At 44.3% G+C, this 25,804-nt stretch overlaps 1 protein-coding gene and 1 long non-coding RNA gene across 3 annotated transcripts in view; one reads left to right on the top strand and one right to left on the bottom strand.

Moving 5' to 3' along the window:
- Nucleotides 1-8,953: 8,953 nt before the first annotated feature.
- LOC139363600 (uncharacterized) lies at nt 8,954-15,082 on the bottom strand. The gene is made up of 3 exons (XR_011624280.1): nt 14,969-15,082; nt 11,522-11,669; nt 8,954-9,068 (listed from the first exon to the last, which is right to left on the bottom strand). It is a non-coding gene; the product is annotated as an uncharacterized lncRNA (long non-coding RNA).
- Nucleotides 14,945-25,804, top strand: part of LOC105479256 (adenosylhomocysteinase like 1) — a 40,444-nt gene continuing 29,584 nt past the window's right edge. Inside the window, exon 1 of one of the 2 annotated variants that reach the window (XM_011737179.2) lies at nt 14,945-15,354. In XM_011737179.2, the coding sequence (XP_011735481.1) occupies nt 15,235-15,354 (120 nt within the window). In that variant the 5' untranslated portion in view covers nt 14,945-15,234. The remainder of the gene's footprint in view (nt 15,355-25,804) is intronic. The other variant, XM_071097881.1, reaches the window with a different exon arrangement.

Raw genomic sequence — 25,804 nt, 5'->3', positions numbered from 1 at the left:
ACAACTCAAGTGTCCATCAACAGACGAATGGATAAGCAGCATGTAGAATGGAATATTATCCAGTTTTTAAAAGGAGGGAAATTCTGATATATGCTACAACATAAATGGAACTTGAAGACGTTATGCTAAGTGAAATAAGCCAGTCTTAAAAGTGATAAATACTGTGCGATTACACTTATGTGAGATACTTAGAGTGGTCGAACTCACAGAGACAGAAAGTAGACTAGTGGTTGCAAAGGGCTGGGGAAGGGGGAAATAGGAGTTATTGTTTAATGGGCATGGAGTTTCAGATTTTGCAAGAAGAAAAGAGTTATGCAGATGGATGGTGATGATGGTAGCACAACATTATGAACGTATTTAATACAACTGAGCTGTGTACTTACAATGAGTAAGATGACAAATTTTATGTTATATGTATTTTACTGCAATGAAATTTTTTAAAAGAATGGGAAGATAAGCCACATACTGGAGAAAATATTTGCAAAAGACATATTCAAAATATACAAAGAACTCTTAAAACTGAACAATAAGAAAACAGCCTTATTTAAAAAATAGGCAAAAGACCTGTACAGTCACTTTACCAAAGAAGATATACAGATGGCAAGTAAGCATGTAAAAAGATGTTCAACATTACATGTCATGAGGGAAATTGAAACCAAGACAACAAAGAGATACCGCTATACATCTATTAGAATGGCCAAAATCCAGAAAATCGACAACACCAGGTGTGACTGAGGATGTAGAGCAAGAGGAATGCTCATTCATTGCTGATGGGAATGTACATTTGTACAGACACTTTGGAAGACAGATTGGTGGTTGTTAAAAAGAACCTGGCACTTTCCACAACACCCTTGCTTCTGTTCCCTCATCATGTGATCTCTGCACATGCCAGCTCCACTTCCCTTCCTGCTGTGAATGGAAGCAGCTCGAGGCCCCCACCAGAAGCAGATGCAAAGGTAAACATACTCTTACTATATAATTCTGCAGTCCGGCTCCTTGATATTTACCCAAAGGAGTTGAAAAGTTACTTCCACACAAAAGCCTACACATGGATGTTTATAGCACCTTTATTAACAGTTGCCAAAACGTGGATGCCAAGATGTCCTTCAGTAGGTGAATGGATAAATTGTGGTACATCCAGAAAATGGAATATTATTCAGTGCTAAAAAGAAATGAGATATCAAGCCATGAAAAGATATGAAGGAAACTTAAATACATATTACTAAATAAAAGAAGTCAATCTGAAAAAGTCATCTGCTATCTGATTCCAACTATATAATATAGTGGAAAAGGCAAAACTATGGAAACAGTAAAAAGATCAGTGGTTGCCAGGAGTCAAGGGGCTGGGAGTAATGAACTGGCAAAGCACAGATTTTAAGGGCAGTGAAAATATGCTGTACAATACTGTCATGGTGGATCTGTGTCATTATACATTTGTGAAAACCTGTAGAATGTTCACACCAAGAGTGAACCCTGATGCAAACTATGGACTTTGGGTGATAATGATGTGCTAATGTAGGTTTGTTGATTGGAACAAATATACTACCCTGGTGAGGGATGTTCATGGTGGGGGAGGCTGTGCATGTGTGAGAACAGTGGATATATGAAAAATCCCCGTACCTCCTGTTCAATTTTGCTATGAACCTAAAACTGCTCTAAAAAATCATCTAATTTTAAAAATTTTAACATAATATTAAATTGGCATGGATGTGTGTAGACTTGAAAATTTTAACATATGTATAGGTTGGTGCAACCACCACCATAATCAGGATGCAGAACAGTTCCATCACCCCAAAACTTCCTCATTCTTTCTTTTTGTAATTACGCTTTTTCCCTATGTCTAACCACTGCCAACCACTGATCTGTTCTCCATTACTGAAGAATGTCATATAAATGGAACCATGCAGTATGTAACCCTTGAAAGACTGGTCTCTTTCACTCAGCATGCCTTAGATTCATCAAAGTTGTTTCATGTATCAACAGTTTACTCCTTTTTAATCTATTGTGCGGATGAACTGCAGTTTGTTTATCCATGTACTTGTTTAAAAATATTTAGATTATCCATTTTGGGCAATCATGTGTACAGCTGCTATAAATATTCTTGTATGGGTGTTTGTGTGGACACAAATTTTTATTTTTCTAGGGCAACTAAACAGTTGCCCTAGAACTAGATATAGACACACACAAAGACGGCCAATTGATGTTTTACAAAGGTGCAAAGGCAGTTCCCTGGAGAAAGGATAATCTTTTCAACAAATTGTGTTGAACAAAATGCAAAATGGCTGTACCATTTTGCATTTCCACCAGCAGTGTATGAGAGTTCCATTGTAGGAGAGTCTTCTCATCAGCACTTTGTAGTGTCAATACTTTTATTGTCACTATTCTGATGTGTGTCATGCATCTTATTAAGGGTTTCATTTGCATGTTCCTAATGACTAAGGATGTTGAACATCCTTATTTGCTTTATATATCATCTTTGGTAAAGTGTCTTTTACTCATTTTTTTGTGGGTTGTTTGATTTCTCGTGCAAAGTTTTGAGAATTCTTTATATATTCTGTATTCAAGTCCTTTTAAAAACCTGATTTGCAAATATTTTCTCACAGTCTGTAGCTTGTTTTTCATACCCCTTTATCGTGTATTTTACAGAAGTTTTTTCTTAACTTTGATGAAGTCCAATGTACCCATATTTTTATTTTATAGATCATGCTTTTCTTGTCATGTCTTAGGTCTTTATGCGTACTTCCAGGTCATTAACATTTTCTCCTGAAAGTTTTATAGTTTTATGTTTTAAATCTGTGATCCATTCTGAATTGATTTTTGTATAGTGTGAGGTTTAGGTTGAGGTTTTTCTGCGTACAGATATCCATCTGTTCCAACACAATTTGTTGAAAAGATTATCCTTTCTCCAGGGAACTGCCTTTGCACCTTTGTAAAACATCAATTGACCATCTTTGTGTGTGTCTATTTCTAGATTCTTTATTCTGTTTCGTTAATGTATGTATCTCTTCTGCTTCCAATACCACAATGTTTTGATTACTGTAGCTTTGTGGTAAGTCTTAAAATCAGGTAGTGTGATTCATCCACTTTGTTATTCTTTTTCAAAATTTTTCTAGCTATTCTATTTCCTTTTCCTTTCTGTATAAACTTTGGAATCAGCTTGTCTATGCCTACCAAAAATCTGCCAGGGTTTTGATTAGAATTGAGTTAAATTTATTTATCAATTTGCAGAGAATTGAATGTATACTCGATTGAGTTTTCTGATCCCTGAACATGGTTTATCTCTCCATTTATTTAGATCATCTTTGATTTCTTTCATCAATATTTTATAGTTTTCAGCACAAAAGTCCTGTACATGTTTTAGGATATTTACATCTGAATATTTCATTTTTTAATTATTGGAAATGGCATTGGTTTTGTTGAATTTGGTTTTCAATTTTTGTTTTTAGTATACAGACATATAATTGATTTGTATATGTTGACCTTATGTCCTGCAACCTTGTCAAACTCACTTATTAATTATACAATAAGTGTGTGTGTGTTTGCACGAATTATTCAAGCTTTTCTACATATACAATTATGTGATATGTGAATAGAGATGGTTTTATTTCTTCTTGTCCAAACTGTATGCCTCTTATTTTTATCATAAATAGATGTCATTTTGTCAAATGGTTTTTATGCATCAGTTGCAATGGCTTTTTTCTTTAAATGGCAAATATGGGGATTACATTGATTTTTTTTTTCATTTTCAAATATGGAACAAGGCTTGCATTCCCTAGATAAACCCCACATGAGCATGGTGTAGAAATCCTTTTGTGTCTATGTTCATGAGAGATATTGGTCTGTAGTTTTCTGATTTTTTTCTGGTCTTGGTACAATGATATCCTGTTCATGTACCAATGCTTTATTTTTAAAGGATGGAACTTAAGAAATGACAAGGATTCTGCAAACACCCCATAAAAGACACTTCCTGGTAGCATTTGTTGGTCTATGAATTGAATATGACTATGTTTTGCTCCTGAATTTCAAATACAGATGATAGTCATGTTATTCTCGGTGATAACTGACTTGTATAATCTCGCTGTCTTATCATAATTGTTAAAATGGGTTTTTCCTGCTGACACATTTTCAGTGACTGATGCAACAAATGTTTACAGTTTCCTACAGCTGCACGGCCAACCTGATGGCTTTTTCTTCTTCTATTTCATAGCCACAGCCAAAGTGGAACAAAATCTACCAACTGGGTAAACTAAGACAAGACCTCTGTGCATTTCACAACTATGTAGATTCCAAGTTGCTGAGGGTATTTCTGTTTCCTTTTCCTCCAGAAAAGTACATATAGGTCAGGTAACCCAGGCCTCTAACCACGCACAGCATTTGGCTGAGGAGACTGCCCACCTGAGGCCCATGGTTGTTCAGATAAAGGCCATCTCAGGTCATCGACTAGGACATGTGAAAGCAGACAAAGCGGGAAATTTCCACCAGGCAGTCCCTCTCCTGGTGCTGGGAAGAATAGACAAGAAGTTAGTTATTCATTTATCTTGTTCCATCTTTTTAAAAAACTATTTTTAATTTGTCCTACATATTAAATGTATATAGTCCTAATGTGGAGGGATGCTAATGAAGTAGAGTGGGAAATAAATGATTAATAAGTAAGTTAAAATAGTTAAAACTCATGTGGTGCTTTTTATATGCCAGATACTGCTCTAAGAGCTTTACATGTATTAACTAATTTAATTCTGATAAATATCCTAATAGGGTGGGTATCATTGTTATCTTGATTTCACTAGGGAACTATCACAGGAGGGTTTGCCAAGTAATACGAATAGTACCATATGTACAATCTTAAAAGCCACATATGAGAATATGATGTGGAGGTGAGGTTACCCCACTCTACACCTGGAGTGTGGGAGTCAGTAGAGAGAGAGGGGGTTTTCACTTTTGTTGTACGTACACCTGTTTGTTTAGATTTTTTACAATGAGTATGTTTTACTTTTGTAGGTTAAAAAAATTATTTTAGGCCAGGCATGGTGGCTCATGCCTGTAATCCCAACACTTTGGGAGGCTGAGGCAGGAGAACTGTTTGAGCCCAGGAGTTTAAGACTAGCCTGGACAACATAGTGAGACCATGTCTTTACTAAAAAAAAAAAAAAAAAAAAAAATTAGCTGGGTGTGGTGGCACACACCTGTAGTCCCAGCTCCGTGGGAGGCTGAGGTGGGAGGACCAATCGAGCCTGGGAGCTTGAGGCTGCAGGGAGCTATGATTGTGCCTCTGCACTCCAGCCTGGGCCACAGAGCAAAACTGTCTCAGGAAAAAAAAAAAATTACATTTAAATTTAATTTGAATTATTCAGTAACATAAGATAATACACACTCATTGCAGAATTTTTGAAAAAGGAAGACAAGCAAAAATGAGAAAATAAAAATGATCTATAATCTTACCACATAGAGGAAATACGCATTTTGGTGTTTACCTTTCAGTTATTTTTTCTTTATATAAATATTTAATTTCGTGTTTACCAAAAAATTGGGTCACACCATGATGCTGTTTTCAAAATTGCTTTCTTTCAGCTACCAATATTATCATGAACAACTTTCCATGTCATTAAATATCCTTCTGCCAGGCTACACAGTACAGCCTTCTATGACTGTACAGTATTATTAGTCACTTACTGCTGAACTTTTCTTTTGCTGTTGTAAGTGTAACATGGCGATTAATTGAACATTTAGTGTGGCAGAATAACGTGATTGAGAAATCAGCCATATCTGGCTTTCTTGGCTGCAGACTCTTCAGAAAAGAATGTGAAGTATTTTCTCCACATCCTCCCAAGGGGGCAGCCAGGGCTTCAAGTCCAGGATGTAGAAGAGGTTGGAAGGTGGTTTTTCCGTTGAAAAGCAGAGTAGCCTTACCTGTGGACACTGACTTCCAGCACCAGGAAAGACGGTAGGAGATCACGAGTGTCCACAAGTGGCAGCAGTTGAGATCCAACTGGAACTCCTCCCTCCACCCTGGGGATGGCACAACCTGAGGTAGAGCTGGGGGTGAGGAGGCTGGAATAAAGTCCACTAAGTAGCTTGCTGCTAGGAGAGACCACTGTGAGTGGGCAGCTCCCCAGCCTGCCTGGAGAAGCAGTGCCCACAGACAGGGAGGACCCGCATACAGCCTGAGGGGCAGCCATTAGCAGTGGCGAGCCCCACGGAATCCCAACCAGCTGCCCCAGTCCTGCAAAGAACAAAGTCTTTGTTTATTTGGGGGTTTTCATTTTGTTTTATTTTTTGTAAAATCCAATGAGCCAAGAGAGGAAGCCCTAAGAATGATATCAGACTTCTCACACACTGTGGATGGGATTTGGGACCAGATTTAAATAAATGTGGGAAAATAAAGAACACTGGCATGTCTTTCTCATCCAGTGTCATGAAACTATTCCTTCCTCATGAATACGCAAATATGCAGCACCATGAGGAGCATTCATGTGTTCATCCATGATCACTGGTTGTTCATTTCATACATCACCTTGGACCCCTAAGGAATGGCAGGGTCTGTTGCGTCAGCCAACTCCATAGATAAAACCCCCTGGATTAAGGGACGTGAACTGAGCCAAAACAGATAGGGGTGGGAGAACCTGGGTCCGGTCCTTGCTCTGTCACTAATGTGCTTTACAGCTCTGAGCAAGTTTCTCACCTTTTTGCTCCTAAACAGAGGATTAACAAATAGGCCGCTCTGTAAAGCTCTGGGAATCTATGGGTCATTGGCACTTGGGAGTCCTCAGCCTGTAGGGAATCTAGACAGACTCATGCATCCACGGAAACTGTAAGCGGCTCCACATTCTCCCATGTGCTCCAGTCAAACCACATTGCTGGCCATGTTCCAGAGCATACCCTGCATTTCACACCTCCATATTCCTGCTCTTGCTGTTCCCTCCATCTAAAGTCAGCGTCCCTCATGTTCACCTCTTGAAATCCTAGTCATCCTCTAAGATTCAACAAAACCAACTCTCCTTCACAAGCCTGCCCCATTCCCTCCACGGGGAGCGTCTTTCTTTCTTTTTCCATGGGCGTCTTCCGCCTCTGACTGCAGTCATCTGAACACATTTTGCAAGCTCCCTGAAGGCAGGGGCTGGGCCTCATTCATCTCTGCATCCCCCACAGGACCCAGCTCAGGATCCTGCAAGCTGTGGAGCAGCCAAATGTTTGTGGAACTAAAATTGGGACCTGGGCCTAGGCTTGGATGAAGTTTCGGGCTATTTCAGGCCCTGGAATGGGTGGGGCGATGAAGGGAATGTTGGGGTTGGGAGATAAAAGACCTGAGCGGGAATGTGGCCTGGGCTTCACTGACTAGAACGGCTTCTCCACCCCCACCCCTTGATGTCTCATCTAGCCCGAAAGAAACAGGGAAACACTGTGTACTTGCAACTCTCTTCCATCAGTCCCTTGAGCCCTTCCAGGCCCTCACGTCACCCACTCCTTCCCTGAGCCCCTATAAAGAGGTCAAAGGGCCAAGCAGGTCTGCAGGAAATGGCTGAAGGGCCTTTGTGGAGAAGCCAAGGTCCAAGCTCCTGGTCTCTGGCATGAGATCCATTCTTGCCGTTGGTCTAAACATTGTGTTGACCCTCCGTTGGAATTCTGTGGAAGTGTGGAAGTGGCATGAGCTCATGCTGGAGGCTGAAGAGCTCTGTCCTCACTGCTACAGAATGGGACAAATGCTGAGGGTGTGGAGGACGAAGCTTAACTCTTTCCCCGGGGAAGAGGCCAGGCTTGTGTTGTGCATGTGGAGCCTTCAACCCTTAAAAGGCTGCCCAGGCAGAGCTCCTGGAATCGTGCAGCAGAAGGGAGGTTTGACAGGCATGAGGAGCAGCCTTGGGAATCCAGGTCGGCTGCAGGGAGGGTTTGAGAGGGTGAAATGGTTAATGGTTTGTTGAAAAACAGGGAGAGTCCCTCCTCCAGGGGCCCAGTTGGCTGCAAAACCAGGAGCAGACACTCCAAGGGTGATGCAATGGGGCCCGCCCTGCACACCAGAGAGGGTGAGGAAGGCAGGCTCCCACCCCGCAGCAGCCTCCACACCACCAGCAGCCGACCACTCTCCTCTGGCTCCACCAAACCAGCCACAGGCCAGGCCCTTCAGGGCAAAGGGGCAAGACCCTGAGCACGTGAGCTTTGGGAGATGGCAGCTTCTGTCTGTTCCACGCCATCAGCCCCAGCACCTTTCCAGTCAAGACAAATCCTCTGCTAGCCCCCAGCAGGCATCCTGAAGGAATACCCACCAGGATATTGAACCATCCTGGCCACCTGTGTCTCTGCGATTCCAGGACTGTTTCCAGTACTAGAGGCAGGTTGCAGGTTGTGGGCAGAGAGGCAGGCCTGGGAGAGGCAAAGACAGGCAGTCGCCCCCTTGTCCCAGAAGCTGACACTTACATCTCACTAGTCCACTCACCATTGTCCTGGGGGAGCCCATCTGCCAGGGAAGCAGTGTCCCAGAAGCTTCCAAAAGACTCGGGGCTACTTCAAGGGTGGGTCAGCCTCTCTGAACTCAGGAGAGAGACTGCTCTTCCTTCTCTAGCATGGGGCTACACACAGCCTCAGAGGCAGGGAGAGGAAGCACGCCACACACCTGGAAGACTGCTTGGGGTGGAGCACATGGAGACAGCAAACAGGGGGTGTGCCCTCTCAGTACTGGGAACCTCGATTTTCTGACAAAGTTTTGCTATGGACTCTAAACCCCATGAGGACAGGAACTGTGTCTGTCTTGTTTACTGTGGGATCCTTAATGCTCAGCACAGCTCCAGGGACAGAGCTGATGCTCAATAAATAACTGACTAGGCAGAGGCTGAAGTCCAAGGCCAGTTTCACAATTTCTGCTTTTTTGGTAAACTCCTCACCATCCCCACCTCCATCCTCCCCCCTCCCATATAGGCACTTAAGAGCAGGAAAAAAACATACAAAGTAGCACAAAGAGTCATCAGAACAGACTTCTTGAACATTGTTTACAATTGGTGGATGCCTTCTCAGTCTGAACTTTAACGTGTGGCAGCTTTGGGAACTGAAGAAAGATACATCAGGATCTCTGGTCCAACCTAGATAAAAAGCATGTGAGGAAGTTCCAAGGGGCTGCTGGTCACACAGCCAGACCCCGGGGCCAGGTTGGGCCAGGAAAGCAGCAATTGCTCATGGCTGGGGCAGTGTCAGCCCTCCCTTTTGAGGAAACACAATCCACATGTCAACAAGTACTCAGAACCAGCAATGACAATCCTTTCCTGCAGCAGACGCGTTTCTGCTTATTCCTGTCGTTCTGGGAAGCGGAGAAAAGAGAGAATTCCAAATTCTCAACAATAGCTCCTTTGCCCTCCATGGTTAGCCCGGACCCACATCTTAGTACCTTACATTTGCACAACATTTGCAACTTGTTCAAAGCTCTTGCATATTTATGATCACACTGGATTAGGTCATCACAAGTCCCAGATGGAGAGCTATCAACCTGTCTTGCATGAGGAAGAAGAGGTCAAAAAAGGTCCAGGATGCCAGGGGCCGACTTAGTAGCAGAGTAAAGATCTGAGCCCACATCTCTGCCCAGTTTTCCTGCTTCCTCACACCATGCAGCCTTGCCATGAGTCAGCTATCACGAGTTCCAGACACAGGACCTCAGATCCTCTAGGGTCAAAAGGTGCCTCCTTATCCTGGTCCTTGTTTACAGTCAGTACAACTGGCCCCACTACTTACATTTTTGCTTCCTTTCTCTGGCAGGACCTGGTGCTGTGACCCATCTTCGCCTGTTTTGCTTGAAAGCCATCCCCACACCCACTCCGAAACCACCTCCCTCCATTCCATTATATTGCACTAGTTGGAAGCAACTCAAATACCCAACAATAGGAAAACAGTTAAACAAACTCATAAAGCAGTAAGACAGAATGCTTGGGAAACATGGGCAATAATAACAAGTATGTCGATGTTCTCTGTATGGGTCACGTGTTTTTGAAATATTGTAATTTGATCAAAGCAGTATACAAAAGGACATGAACCTACAAATCACAGGTATGTAAAAATGAGTTTCTGCAAATTGCTAAAAACTAGGAGTGAACTTAACAAGATGAAAAGAGATTTTTTAAAAATCTTCACGGGTTTTTCTTTCCTATAATGTTCAAAATGATAATAAAGAGTAAATGATCCCAATAGATATGATAATAATAAGCAGAGGGGGAGACAGAGAAGGAGGAATGTTTCCCCACTGGAACTGGAGAAGGGGAAGGAGAAGAGGCTGAGGGTAGGGAGGGAGGGAACTCGGTGGGAAGTAGGAGCCAGGAAGCCTGAGTACCAGCATCCACAGCCACAGAGACACAACCAGGAGCCCAGCCTCTGGGAGTCCCTCAGGGCCAGCAAGGTAGGTGACCAACCTGAAGTGGTGCTCCAGGGCACCTTTCACAACAATTACAACGTCAGTGGTGCCTCCTAGAGCTGTGCAAGGTAGCAATTCTGGGACAGAAAGAAGGCTGGAGTTGGAGGGTTTGCCCATGCTGGAGAGCTAGAGGCAGAGCCACTGCCCTCTTCACCTTCTTCCGGACTTCCATTGTCACCCAAGATCTCTGCAGTTTTTCTGCATTTTCATTCCAGAGAGCTAACATTTGGCCTGGCCGACAGGAAGTGAAAGGCCTTCAGGAGGAGCACAGCCTCCCCCTGGTGGGGAGCCTGACTGGTAGGGAGCAGGCAGTTCCAAAAGGTGCCAACCTGGGCTCCCCTGAGACTCAGGGACAGTGCCCTCCATAGACATATCAAACTCAACATGTCCCAAGCTGACTCCTCTCAGCAGCACCCCCTCCACCCCTCTAGCCACATCTGCTTCTCCTCCTGTGCTCCCCAGCATGGCAGACATCACCACCACCCGCCCAGTGCTTAACAGGCCCTGCAGGATCTGGCCCTGGCTTCAGTGCTCACTTCACCCTGCTTTGCACCCTGTACCCCACCCACATGGCGATATTTACAGTTCCCGTAATATGCCAAACTGTTTCCATCACCATGCCTATTCTGAGGCTGTTTCTTCAGCATGGAGAATCTTCCCTCCCTTGCCCAGCTGCTTATCTGTCAAGACTCAGCTCCGGCAGCATCTCCCTGTGTGTCATTGCTTTGCCCTCCACTGCACCCCACCCCCATCACCTGTCCCCACGTAGAGATCAGCACCTCAGCTTATTTGTCTCTGTAGTCCCGACCAACATCTAGCCCTGCTGCTGGCACTTCTTCGGCATTCAGTATATATTTTGTAAATAAAAGAACAAATGACTGAATGTGGAACATAAATTTGGGAGTGGACAAAGAGTGAATCTGATTAACCAGACCAAGCCCATGTGTGGTAGTCCAATGCCACTACATTTCTGGTGACAGCAGCTCCCAATTCACCACTGCCCTTAGGCCACTCCTTTCTAGCAAGGGTCCTCGCTGGTCTCCAGGCCCTTGGAGACTTCCCACCACCACACACAGCAGGTGCACCTGTCTTTGGGTCCCTGCTCTTCTCCAACTGCCCCGTAGAGGGGTCTCTCACCTGTGTGTGGACTGTGCTGTTCAGGGCAGTGAGCTTGCCAGTAGAGGTGCTGAGTCAGGTGGGTGGGTAGGCTGAAGACAAGTCATCTCTTGGCATTCATGAGAAGCAACCGCCTTAGCTGTGCCATGTGAGGCTATCTGAGGATTGGCTTTGGGGGTGGGGGACAGGGTGCAATGATTCTCATGGATGTTATGTTGTCACACTCCCCGGCTAGGTGAGCTCTTTGATCTCCAGCACACACGTGATGGAAGGGATGGCAGCCACCCATGCCCCCTGCAGTGGCTGGTTTCCAAGAATGTCCCGGGCCCCTGGCCTCACTTGAACCACATAGGCCCAATGCTTTCCACCAGGGTAGGGGGCGCTGCCCTTCCCCTTTCCAGTTTGAGCCCCCGGACTCTCCTACATCAGCTCATCAATCTCCCCTCAGGCCAGCCACTCAGGTGAGTGAAGTCTGACCTGCTGATCTCCTTCTTAGCCCAGACTGCTAAGGTACTGCATGCTCTAGGCCTGGCCCTGTCTGTCATCCTCGGTGGCAGCAGCAATAGCAGACAACACTGTGAGCCTGGTGCTAGGGCAGACCTGGTCCAGGAGGAGCAAAGGAAAGACTGAACTTCAATCTCCAGGAAGCTCACAGTCTGGATGCTTAAATGCACAGCAGAACTGGGGGACTGAGAGACATGTTTAGACAAAGTGAGTTCTTTTTTTTTTTTTTTTTTTTTTTTTTGAGACGGAGTCTTGCTCTGTCACCCAGGCTGGAATGCAGTGGCCGGATCTCAGCTCACTGCAAGCTCCGCCTCCCGGGTTCACGCCATTCTCCTGCCTCAGCCTCCCGAGTAGCTGGGACTACAGGTGCCTGCCACCTTGCTTGGCTAGTTTTTTGTATTTTTTTAGTAGAGACGGGGTTTCACCAGATTAGCCAGGATGGTCTCGATCTCCTGACCTCGTGATCCGCCCGTCTCGGCCTCCCAAAGTGCTGGGATTACAGGCTTGAGCCACTGCACTCGGCCCAAAGTGAGTTCTAAAAATCAAATCCAAAAGGCAGATGCACTGATACTTCTCTTTAAAAAAAAAAAAAAAAAAAAGTTCATCTTAAGTCACACGTTTTTCTGTTACAGGGACTTGAGATTTCATCCCTAGTTCCAACGGGCTCTGCCTCGGGTCTTTGGGCAGGCATCTCTGATCCCTGGGCTCTGCCAACAGTTCGGGCAAACCCATAAGGATGAAAGACACTGTGAGCCTTATGTCCAAAGAGTCCTCAGTGCACCAGGTGTGGTTCCCGACCCCTAGCTGAAAGATGCCAGTCTGGCACCCTCATGGATGAACCTGGTATTCTGGTCTCCATTTCTGTTCCCGTTCTGCTACAGCGATACCCCTGACAGGGAAGTCTGAGTGCTCAAAAAAGTGAGCAGATGAAAGAATTCAAATAGTTCAAGAGCAAGATCTGCAAAGAGTGTATTCTTCCAGGCACTTCTACAGCCCTTTTCAAACAGACAGTCTCATGAGGCTAGGTGGCTGGAACACAGGATTCCCTGACTAAGACTTTTAGGGCCCTAGAGGTGAATATTTCACACTCTCCCCAGCCCTGAACATTAATCAGTGGGGAAAATGTCATTTCAAACCCAAACTTCCTTCTTGAATGGGTATGCCCTGTTAAAAACCTGGGAGTTTTCTGGATGTTAAAAGGTGGTCTTGGCCAGGTGCAGTGGCTCACGCCTGTAATCCCAGCACTTTGGGAGGCCGAGGCGGGTGGATCACGAGGTCAGGATTCGAGACCAGCCTGGCCGAGATGGTCTGTCTCTACTAAACCCTGTCTCTACTAAAAATACAAAAATTAGCTGGGCATGGTGGTACACGTCTGTAGTCCCAGCTCAGGAGGCCGAGGCAGGAGAATTGCTTGAACCCGGCAGGCGGAGGTTGCAGTGAGCCGAGAGCACTCTAGCTTGGGCAACAGAGAGAAAAAAAAAAAAAAAAAAAAAGTGGTCCTGGGGAGGAATTTAGGGAAAGGACACTGGAAAGACTAGAATTGCTCAGCACAGCAGAGGAGAATCTGGCTTCCCAGAGTCCATCAAGGAAGGAAGGATGAGGTGCAGGGATGGGAAGGGAGGAACAGGAGGAAGCTAGATTAGATGGCAATGGGCTAGGGAGCGTAGTGGGATCTTGTGGCCATTGAGAAATCCCTGGGTGGTGAGACAGCCAAAATAACTTTTCAGAACATTTCAGAAATGTGATCTTAAATTGTTTGCTCTGTGATGTAATCTCTCCCCTGTGACCCACAAACCTTTATGAAAAGTTTTACTACATGTTACAGCCTTATTTTGTATTTGTTTAGCATGGGGTGGGGGTTGAAAGAAGCAGCAGCAGAATTGACCCCAGGAGCTACAGAAACAGTCACAAGATCAGAATAGTGAATAAAATGCCAAACAAGGCAAAACAACAACAACAGCAACAACAAAAAAGTAGAACCAGAGGTGACCATGAAAATCCAAGTCCTCCCAGTAATTCACAGAAATCCCGGGGAGGGCACTGGACTTTCCACAGGACATGGTAATTAGAGCCAATGTCATTTGAATCTCAAAGGACAAGCTACCTCAGCTGACATTAGGTTACAGGCAGGCTTTGCCTCTCCAGCTGAACTAAGCCTTGCAAAACATAAAATGCGTCACATGCCCTTTTGCCAGCAGGGCCTTAGCACAGGCACTGCACATAGTAGGCCCCGTAAAAGGGTGTGAACGGTCCATGAATGTCCTGGATGCCCACTGAGAGCTGTAAGAGTCTAATGCTTTGGTGGAGCAAGGACCGGAAAGCCATTCTGGCTGGGGACTTCTCCATCAGCTCTCCTGGTCTCCACCCTCATAGCCATCAGCCCTATTCCAATGAGGGTTTTGTAAACAGGCAAGGCCCAGTCGGAGATGATGGTGGAGGAAGTCACAAAGGGTTGTGCAGAAACCAGACTACTCTGAGTCAGTTCTGCCCCCTATGAAGTCAAAGAGGCAGGCACTGCCCCTTGGGAAGGAGCTTTAATACAAACGGCCTGGGGCTGGGGCAGCGAGTGAGTGAGTTGTCTCAAGCCCCGGACTTTTCCTAGGAATGGTTGTAGGATGTGTCGTGTTGGGCTCTGGTCTTTGCTCCCAAATACCCTTTTTATGCGCCACTGAGGCCTCGCCAGGAACCCCGCAGCCCAAAGACCCTCCGTTCCGCAGCGTCGTTGCATGAACCACGCGCTCCTCCCAGGGCTGATGGTGCCACCTGGTGGCACAAAGAGTCCTGCTCACTCTGGGAACTTCGCTCTCGAGCGGGAGAGAAGGAGCGGCTTCTGTGGCCCAGCCCAGCGTGGTGACGTCACGACAGAGTGCCGTTTCTCCCCGCCTCTTCCCCCTCCCGGGAGCTGCCAGTACTTGACGTGGCGTCACCGCCCTCTACCCTCGCTTTGCGTGCGTGTTTGCGTACAGCGGAGGTGGCGGCGCGGGCAGGTCGGAGCTCGGAGCTGCTGCTTCTGGTTCTCTTGTGGCCGCCGTCGCTGTCCGGCTGCCTTGAGCTGCTGAACAGACGAGGCGTGGGCCACAGCACCTCAGAAGCCAACGCAGCTCGACGCAGGGCCCGGCGGGAGGGTGGGCGATCGCGTGTCGGAGGGCGCCGCGCGGGCAGGCGGGCGGGCGCCTGAGGGGGAAAGAGGCGGGGGCGGCGGGTCAGCCGCGGGCCGGGCCGGCCGGGGGATGTCGATGCCTGACGCGATGCCGCTGCCCGGGGTCGGGGAGGAGCTGAAGCAGGCCAAGGAGATCGAGGACGCCGAGAAGTACTCCTTCATGGCCACCGTCACCAAGGCGCCCAAGAAGGTGCGGGGGCTCTGGGTGGCGGCGGGGGCTCGGGCTCCGGCCTCGCGGAAGGGACGCGAGCAAGCCCGGGCTCTGGCTAGTTTGGGACTTCTGGGGCTGGGGTTGGGGTGACTGGGGACGGCGGAGGTGATGTAGGGGGTGACGGCTATGCGGCCCCAGGCCTATCCCGGGTTGAAAAGGCCGCCTCTGACCTCGCTTTCCTTTGTCCCTCGGCCCAAGTCCTCCGGGATCGTTTTGAAACCCGACAGGGCCAGGCCTTAAATTTGCGACTGACTTTTCCTAGATGAAGGTCCTCGAAGACGAGAGTGGGAGGGGGTGAACCAACTCAGTTGACCCTGTGACCGGTCCGGGGGCATGGGGTGTACAGAAAATCTCCTTTCATTTGAGTGGGTAAATCTGGCAGAACTTCCGTCAGATCTTTGGGAGCAGTGGTCGGTTTATCCAACAACTGCGTGATAGCTGGGAGGCAAGAGAAAAGAATGCGTGAAGCTAGCTCTGATATACAGGTGAAAGCAATGAGAGTAACATGAAATTGAAAATCTGTGATTTTCACTTTCTACAGCCTTCCAGTTACTCCGAAATATGTAAGAAATTGACATTTGGAGGGTGGTGACAGCAGACACTGTCATGGATACAGGTGGATCCTAGAGTCATGTGAATAGATTTCTTAGGCATCCCTGGAGAAAGGAGCTTGGGTGGGTTGGAGTGGTGGGTGGTAAGGAAAGATTGCTCACTCTTGACTGTACTTTTGAGGCAGAACAAGTTTGATCTATTGTGCTGTGGGTTGAGCTCAAAGGACACCCTTAGAATTCTCTCATAAATGGCAACCTTTGAAGATGTTAGTCTCACTAGCTCTCTGAGTGGTGGAATTGGGATCCTTATTGTTTTCTGATCATTTACTGCCAACCACATCTTGATTATCCATACACCTGGCACCCAGTTAGCAGTAGATCAGAGAACCTTTACAAAGAGGTGACCTTCCTGAAGCCAGTGAGAACCCAGATAAATGTCTCCCTTCTCTATAAAGACGGAGTCTTACAAAGCTGTCTCTGCCTGAATGCAGTGTTTAATAGGACGCAGGGCTGAACAAAGCAAGGGCTGCAGGAATAGTTAAGTCCTTGAGGCTTCAACTAGTTAAGCTGTCTTAAGTGGGAGAGATGGCTTTTTTTTTTTTTTTTTAAGTGAATTAACCTGCCACTCCAGAAATCAAATGCAGGATTAAAAAGACAAGTCGCCTTTGTGTGCTTTCATTCTGTTTTTTCACAAAATTAAGAATTTAATTCTTTAAAAGGTTGTGGAAGATCCCTTGACTCTGAGGCATCTGATTAACTTCAGTGCTGTCAGTTCAGTTGACTGCTTTGTTGGGACAATGACCCTTTGCAATCTGCACTATTCTTTGGAGAAACAGTCAGTCCTTATAAGCAGAATGATTGAGAGTGGGACCTTAGGTGAGTTAGAGGAAAGAATGGAAAAGCCCTAATACCTGAATTTCCTAGACTCTGACATCTTTGCTCTTACTTGCCTTTATGTTAGTAAATCTCTATTCTTGAAAGTACCTCTGTTGATAAGACAAAGTCTATATTGTAGATTGTAAAAACTCATTAAGGCAGGAATTCTTGTTCACCTTTGTATCCAGTGTGCCTAGCGTTGTACCCAGCATATAGTAGGTACTCAAATATTAATTGCCCACCTGGCTAACTAGTAACTGAGATGTCCATATAGCTACCTACCAGGAATAACTATCCCTTTTCCCCTCTTCTTCCCAGGAGGAATATTACTAATGTGTATTATTGTCAGGCCAAGTGCTGATGATTTTAGACTTACATTGCATTAGCTAAAAGAAGCAGGCTTTGCCAGGAATGTGGGAAGACCCCGTTTTAAGTTTCCATTTGCCAGTAAATGTGCCCCACCGTGTTTCTTATTAATCTTTCTCTTCTGGGTTTTATTGTTCAGCATTTACGTAGTACTTTGTAATAAAGTGTTTTATGATGACTAATTACCCTTTCCCTAGTGATGATAAAAGACATTTATTTAGTTAATGGATCAGTTGAGGACTAGTCAAGGTCACATAGCAAGTCCTAGTCTGTTTTTCAGAAGTGCTGAATTGAACATTATGACTTAAGTCACTTTTGTACCTCTGCCATGTGTTGATAATGTGAGAAAGCATGGGAAAAGTAAGAGGGAAAAAAGTAACTTGGCATGGTACTTAATGGTGTAGAAAAAGACCTCTTCAAATGGTGCAGTCCTTCACCTATGAGAATTCTACCCTGGCTCTAGACCAGTAATCCTTGGATTATTCTGAAGCCCTGAGGCCGGCCTCAGGAATTGAGGATGTTCTTGATACCAGAGGATATAGGTTACTTCAGGGTGACCTTGATGATCCTCAGTTAGATCAGATCCCAGTGTCACTTTCTGGTCAGCTTTTATGCATTTTGTTTGCTTTGTTTGAGATAGAGTCAGTTTTTATTCATTTTGTTTGCTTTGTTTGAGATAGAGTGGATGTCCATCAATTAAAAGTATAAATATCTAGATTCTTCAACTATAATCATGACTTACTCAGTTTTGTATGCCAAGGTCTGTCACACTGCTGTGAACAAAATAGGACTTGTTGGTTTGATTGAAGATTTCAGATATTTGGGTGTCGAGAAGTCAACTAAAGGGGTATGACCTTGAGCAAATTAATTAGCTTTTGCACCTCCATCTCATCTGCCAAATACATGCCTATTTTTTGGAACAGGTGGAGATAGGGGCATGTTGGGGAGTTAAGATAGCAAGTGTAATTTTTTAAAAGTCTTATTTATATATTTATATTCTTCAATGGGTATTTGAAGTGGCTTATAACACAGAACCTATATGTGATATAAGAGGAAGTAAAAACTATAGAAAGAATGAAAAAAATATTGTTAACCTCGAGGGCTAAGATAGTTGATGAGGTCCATCACATGCAACTTTAAACTTTTAGCAACCAGAGGATAAAAAGAATCATAGTTACAGTCTCCTTAGCAGGCATGGGAAATAATACATGTCAGTTCCTCAAGAGGACAACTTTTCCTGACACAGAGTTCTAAAAGAATTTTTCACGGGACTATCTTAATAGCTGTAGTATAATTCACATTGCAAGGCTTGTTCACGACTGTCACTGGTGATTTCAGATGGTATGGCTAGGAAAATTTGAGGTAAGAAAAGGAATCCTTCAGTTGTAAGAGTTAAGTGTACCACAACTGAAGAAGATCCTTGTTTAATGTTGGCAGTTATCAGTCAAACCAAGTAAGTAATGTAGTTCCCCATAACCCCTGGTTATTTATGCCTCTTTTTCTGCTACTTTGTGTAACAGGAGTGATAACTGTCCTTGGACCTTTAGAAATTGACACTGTGTCAAGTTTATTCTTTTTTCATAATATAAACCCAAATCTCCAACTTGTTGGAGAGCTCTTACAATAAGCATGTTTCTCTGGAAGGCCTATCAGAACGTTTGCTGTTCTCTGAACTTCTGAACATTAAGGGCACTCTCCAGAGTGATCCATTAAACATTTTGACCTAGGATCTGTGCAGTCAGACCCACCAGCAAAATGTGGGGAAGGAGAAGAGCACAAAAGAAACTACTTTTGTTTATAGGATATTCTTTATTTGAATGAAGCTATGTGGCACTAATTCATCAAAAGGGTCAGCTGAGACTTAGGAAGCACATCAAGTAGAGCCCCAATGGGTACAGCTTGGCTGTTAACCTGATAGATAAAATCCGGGTTTCTCGTTTTCTCATAAGAGTTATCTTATGGTTAATTTTTGGTGCAATTGTATAGAATTTACACCAGGACTTATCAGAATCACTGAAAGAAGATTTCATAGGTTGGCATTTCCTATCTTCACATCATTAGTATCTCTTGATTCTCTTTAGAGTGGCTGCTGTTTTAGTAGCAGTCTTTGAAACAGGAGTTGGGGTGTAAGAAGATCCTCTTTTTCAGATTTCTCCACAGATATTGATTACCTCTCTTTTTCTTGTTTGGTTTAGTTAGTTACACTCTAGTTTCCAGATTACTTTGTTCTAAGTTCCTTTAGACATTTAGCTTGTAACAGAAAGAAATCTGTTAGAAGATTTCTAGATCAGTAGTTGTCTAGATCTTTTGCTGCCAAGGTTACAAAGATACACCTTTTCTTTTATCAGGAGTGTGTCATTTGGATCCAGAGTGTTTTACCCAATATAATATTCTTTTTTAAAATGTATTTTTATTTTTTATAGAGATGGGGAAATCCCTGTGTTGCCCAGGCTTGTCTCGAACTCCTGGGCTCAAGCGATTTCCCACCTCGGCCTCCCGAAGTGCTGGGATTACAGGCATGAGCCACCATGCCCACCCTCAATATAGTATTCTTGGAAAGTTGTCTATAAAAGCTATTTGATACATGGAAACATGCAGGTCTTTAGTTGCCTGTGACTTCTAGCAAGTGTACTCTGCCACTCCAAGTAGTTAATGATCTGTAAATAAGCACTTTAATGCCCTCTTGGGGTTGTTTTAAAGGAACTGGCGAGTAAAGGAGAATCATTTATACCTACCTGTTTCTCAAGTTTGGGAATGTGAGTATTGCATTTTTAGAAAGAATGTCAACCCTGATTATACTGGACACATTTTATTATAATTCAGAACTGAGTAGTAACTCAGAACACATGCTAATAAGGTGCGTCAGATGCATTCCTATCATGCGTGAAGGACAACCTGTGTGCATAGACCAGAGTTTTTTCATCTGAGAATCCCAAATTGAATACAAATTCTTACCACAAATTTTCCTTTTGATTATTGTCAATACTATCAGTGCCTGTTGTGTAGTAAGCAGTTAATAAAAATTCACACAGAATTGCAGTTGCCTTTCCTCTTCTGATTCCATATTTTCCTTTGACTCACTCAAGTAGTTCTTTTGTCCCACTGTTGCTTGGCTGTTACATGAGACCCCTTTAACTTCCCGTTTCTGTTCCTAAAACTGTGAGTAGTAGTACAACGTAAGTTAGGCACTTGATTTTTGGAGTCAGTTTTACCTTTAGTCTCTACCATCTACTAGTTGTGGGACATTCAACAAGTGAGCGTCCTTTTCTCATCTATAAAATGGGGAACAATGATAGTGCTACCTCTATAGATGGTTGAGAGGATTAGCATTTAGTAAATATTAATTAGTGGCTTATTTTGTACCTAGAGTGACCATATATTCTGGTTTGCCTGGTGCAATTCTGGTTCATACGTGTTATCCTAGCATGCAGTCCAATGAGTGCCTCCGCAACTCTGAAAGTTACCCTGGTTTATGTGGCCACCCTATTTATAACTCTCTGGATGATGCAACACGATAGTGCAAATGAGAGCCTAATTTTGAAATGTTAAAAAACCAAAACAAAGAAGTTTTTATTGGAATGTCTTTTCAATAGGAAAATTTTTTTTCTGACAAAAATGTTATTTTATATAGAGCTTACAGCTACTGAACCTCAAAACATTTTGTTGATTACGGGGGCGGGGTATGTAGACAGAAATCTTAGAGCTTTTGGTGGAGTTGAGATGTCCTCTACCTTACCATTCCCCCATTCGTCCCCCATAATACATAATGCACTCATAGAATGTGGGTATTTGTCAGACAGTGGGCCAGTCTCAGTCCAGGAGTTTATTTCCTTAAACTGCAGGTGTTTAGGGGTTTTCCCAAACTAGAATCCTTGAATTACATTAAATAATTCCAAAGACTGCTGAACTGTGACTTTATCATTTTAGATATGTACTCCAGCACCCCGCCCCACATCCCTGCAGGTACTATTTTTTTTTTGCTCTTAACAGCTTGCTCCTAATTGTGTATAACTGATTTTCTCCTGTAGAAATGTGTGGCCTTTGCTGCATGCCACTCATAGAACTAGAGTAGAGCATCCATGCCTTTATTGAGAGACTCAGGCTGGTTTCATTTTTGTTTCTATCTCTGTTTAATTTTTCTAAAGGATTTAGCCTGGTGCCTTACTCTCAGAATGTAGATAATGATTGATACTGCTTAGCAGTATACACTGGGCGACTTAATCATTTACTACCCAAATGGGACACAAAGTAAAAAGTTTAATAAACTACTGGTGAAAGGTAGTATTTGGAATCCTGGGGTAGAGATTGGGAAAGTGCGTTTGAGAACCACAGGTACAAGACTCTCCAAGCATGCTCCTGCTTTCTTACCATAAAAGCCCCAATGCCTCCGCTAATGTGCCTGTGTACTTAACCTGTGGGGCTTAATGGGCTTAACATGTTCTCCCCTACCAGCCCTAGCCAGTTCACTTGTTTTAAAGTGGACAGCCTGTACTCAGTTGTGTGATGGAAATGAGGCGTATTAAACAGGAGGGGTCTGAGACTGCTCTCTGTTCCATGCTGTTCATCTTGGACCTGCCTCAGGCTTACTTCTTCACAGTTTGAGGAACTGCCCAGCAAGAGCACACCCTGTTGTTGACATGTTTTTCTCTTTTCTCCGGAACCTGTGAGTGTACGATGGCATTAGTGGAATCCCTCTGAGCCTGTGTGCCAAGGAAAATACTACTGTGCTGATCCACAATAATGCGTGGCTCAGTGTGAGCTAGATGGTAAATCTGTGAGTGACAGAGTAAAGGGGCAGGAGGCTGGAGGAGATAAGTGTAACCATCTTTCATTCACTTAGACCTCCTGAATGAGTTTTGAGCAATGAGAGGATTGTGGAAGTTCTGTTTTTAATAAATGGCTCCAACTCTTCTAGTACTTACTACTTGTATTAAGGTGAACCTTTGGGACATAGGTTTCCATGTGCATAATGGGAAGTACTTCGTCCCTTTTCCCCCAGGACTGGCTTGACCTCACGTCAGAGTTTTTGGGCCATGACCTGTTTCCTTTGTGGTTCCAAAAATCAGGGGGAAAAAGAGAGAGAGAGAGAGAGAGACCTATCATAAAAGTTAATAGGACAGGCCGGGCACGATGGCTCATGCCTGTAATCCCAGCACTTTGGGAGGCCGAGGCGGGTGGATCATGAGGTCAGGAAATCAAGACCATCCTGGCCAGCCTGGTGAAACCCCATCTCTACTAAAAATACAAAACAAATTACCTGGGTGTGGTGGCACACACCTGTAGTCCCAGCTACCCAGGAGGCTGAGGCAGGAGAATCGCTTGAACCTGGGAGGCGGAGGTTGCAGTGAGCCAAGATCGCACCACTGCACTCCAGCCTGGCGATAGAGTGAGACTCCGTCTCAAAAAAAAGTTAATAGGACAGAGATTCTGATCTGCCCTCTTTGACCAGACCCACCCCTTCTCCTTCCTCAAAGACTTTAAGACTTCAGGTTCTCATGACTGTTAGCTTTATTTTGGAGATGTAGAAAAGAGATTCACCTTGAATTTTCAAAATGCACATCCCCGTCTTTGTTTCTAATTTTAGAAGAGAGGTCAATAAGTAGACAGATTTGTGTAGAAGATAGAGAATTAGAATATGCTTCTTTTTTGCCTATTTGAGGGAATGCTCTTGAGAATCACTGGATTAGAGACCGTAGAACAATGGTTCTTACTCTTTGAGTCAGAGGTCCTTTTAAGAATTTAATGAAAATCCTGGTTCTTTCCTCAGGAAAATTCAGGAGCACAGGAATTTGCATACTCTGTTAGAGGATTTATGGGACTTCTGAAACTCATGGATCCTGGGTTTTAAAGCCCTGATATAGAAGGCCAGGCCTCCAAGCCACACTATCTCTTTTCATTACAAGTCCACAAACTACTAAGAGATTAAGTTTCCAGCCTGCAGTTTGTCCTTATGGCTTGGAACAAAGCTGAGGTTGTTGGCGTTGTCAGCTGCCTCTTTGGGATGCTCCTCAGCTTCCCAGAAGACTCATTAAAAGTGCCTTGAGAGTTCAGCTCAGGAATTTACACACATTGGAACCAGCATTTCGACCACTTCGGGGATTTTTTTGGTATTACCTTAACTCTACCGCTCTTCATATGAAATGCGGATGCCCCTGAAGCTTCAGAGCTGATTCCATAGGAGTGTTTGAAATAGGAGCTCACATAGTAGATTATCAAAACTAAGCAAAATAATTTTCTTCTCTGTGTCTCTCAAAAATAAGTTTGATTTCAATGTAGTACTTCTCAAACTTATATCTTAAGGACTGACCTGATGATATTTGAATCTTACTCGTCATTTGACTTTTCTAGATGGAACATGTTGAGGGCAAAGACCATATCTCACATATATGTATATAGTACCTGACAGATAATACTGTCAATAAATGTTTATTGAATAAAATAATGTGAGATAATCATTCCTAGGAGAAAGTAAGTTGGACTCGTGTGGTGGCTTTGACTCACTTTCCCTTTCAGTTGGCTGGGGTGATTTTTCTAACTCTTACAGCCCTCTCACATAGGTGTAAGGAAGTACCGAGAACTGCAGGTGAGAAATTGATGAGAATTTCCAACTTAATATATCCCTTTATAATGCCAGAAATAGGAGGTCAGGGAGAAGACATCTGAATATATGCCTCCAGCTTCTTAGCCCAGTGGCAGTGGGCATAGGGATATCCTTAGACAATAACGGGGAAGGTGACTTGAATTTCTCACCATTGAAACAACTTTTAAGCCCTTAGCATTAGGGACACTGCCCAAAGTTGAAACTGGTATCCTGGTTTATACATGCTCTTGATTTAAAGAACAGGGAGGCTTTCACATAGGGTGTTTGAGGTTTGGGGATTTGTGATGAGTTGAATAGTTTGATTTTGAAAAGTACATTGGAACTCTGAAAGTAATAAACAATAGCTCTGCCCGGCAGTGATGAGCAAACTTCTGGTTCTTACTCTGCAACCCTGGCTTCCCCTTCTGAGCCAAAGGCTGCGTTTGATGCTCAAAAGCTATACATGCCCTTCTCTCTTTGAAACACACCTTCTTTAGAATTACAGTCTTCTGGGAACCAGGCCAATGCTTGTCCTAGCCAGAAGCTCAGGCTGTAGTTGGCACTAAATTTTGTCTGTTCTGTTTCACTTCAAGTGTGTAACTTAGGCAAGATTCAGGGGAAAGGGAGACCTTCAGAATTTTGCTATTTTGTGTTGTTTGTTTGTTTGAGATGGATTTTCGCTCTTGTCGCCCAGGCTGGAGTGTGATGGCACGATCTCGGCTCACTGCAATCTCTGCCTCCCGTGTTCAACAGATTCTCCTGCCTCAGCCTCCCAGGTAGCTGGGATTACAGGCATGTGCCACCACACCTAATTGTGTGTATGTGTGTGTGTGTGTGTGTGTGTGTGTGTGTGTGTGCGCGCGCGCGCGCGCGTGTGTGTGTTTTGTAGAGATGGGATTTCACCATGTTGGTCAGGGTGGTCTTGAACTCCTGACCTCAGGTGATCCACCACCCTCAGCCTCCCAAAGTGTTGGGATTACAGACGTGAGCCACTGCGCCCGGCGAATTTTGCTATTTTGGAAGTTGAAATAGGTGCTTCGGTAACTAATTCAGTTTCCTGTGGGTGGCCAGGTGGTATCCCACTTCTAATTCAATATTTGAGGGTTCGGTGCCCAGCTTCTGAGCACCAGATTTCTTAGCAAGCAAGACATGAAGATTCCCAGTGTTCATTTGTGAGAAGTAGCCCAGCTGGCTTGTCATGCTGGACTAGATGAATTGTGAATGTTAATTATATTGATAATACAGTGGCCTTGGTAACAGACTTGTAGCTGCTGTAGAATCTGTTTACTTCAGGTTTGTAACAGAAAAGAGACCAAGCTGGTTGGGAACATGGTGTTCTCAGTGTAATAAGATGTATTGTAAGTCCAAGGAAAATGCATCTTGGAGGGGCTGACCTTATTGCACCCCTTCCCCAAGATTTTACAGAGAGAATATTCTGGGGATAGTTTCTGTTCTTGTTCACCAATCAAGAATGAACTGAGGTTGGGAAAGGCTGGGTTTTCAGTGGAAGTGGGATAAAGTGAGTTTACAAATCATAAAGTTTAGAAGGAGAACACCTTTGTTAAGCACCTTATTTATCTACGTAGTTTATAATTAGGAGGGGATGGCTGATGAGATTAGTTTTGGCCCTTGTGTTCAGAAGGTGGAGCCCCTCCTATTTGGGGAGTAGGGGGTTCATAATTCTGTACATTCTTATTCCACAGTGAGGGGATTAGCTGAGCGCTGGGCATGTTTGGAATGAGAGCACTTTGCCAATTTTTACTGAATTTGGACCAAACCGTAATAAAAATACAGTCTCTGTCTTCCTCAGACAGTCTCTTTGTCGTATTCTCCTAACCCCTGTGGATCCCTCTGATGGATTGTCTGTTCCTAACAGATGGAGTTGGTATTAAAGGTAGATTCTCTACTTCCTTCGCCTTATTTGTTTTATTTCTGAACAAGGCATATCTAATGCATTTGTTCCCTGTGTTGGAAGTTGCTTTGTCAAGAGCCTGGTAAACTCAGTGTGCTTGTGTTTCCTTTTCTGATCCTGCTTAGATTATTTCTTAGATCAGCA

This window comes from Macaca nemestrina, chromosome 1 (genome assembly GCF_043159975.1).
Source record: "Macaca nemestrina isolate mMacNem1 chromosome 1, mMacNem.hap1, whole genome shotgun sequence".
Taxonomy (NCBI): domain Eukaryota; kingdom Metazoa; phylum Chordata; class Mammalia; order Primates; family Cercopithecidae; genus Macaca; species Macaca nemestrina.
Note: the sequence above shows the minus strand (reverse complement) of the source record. Positions and strands in the feature narration are given on the sequence as shown.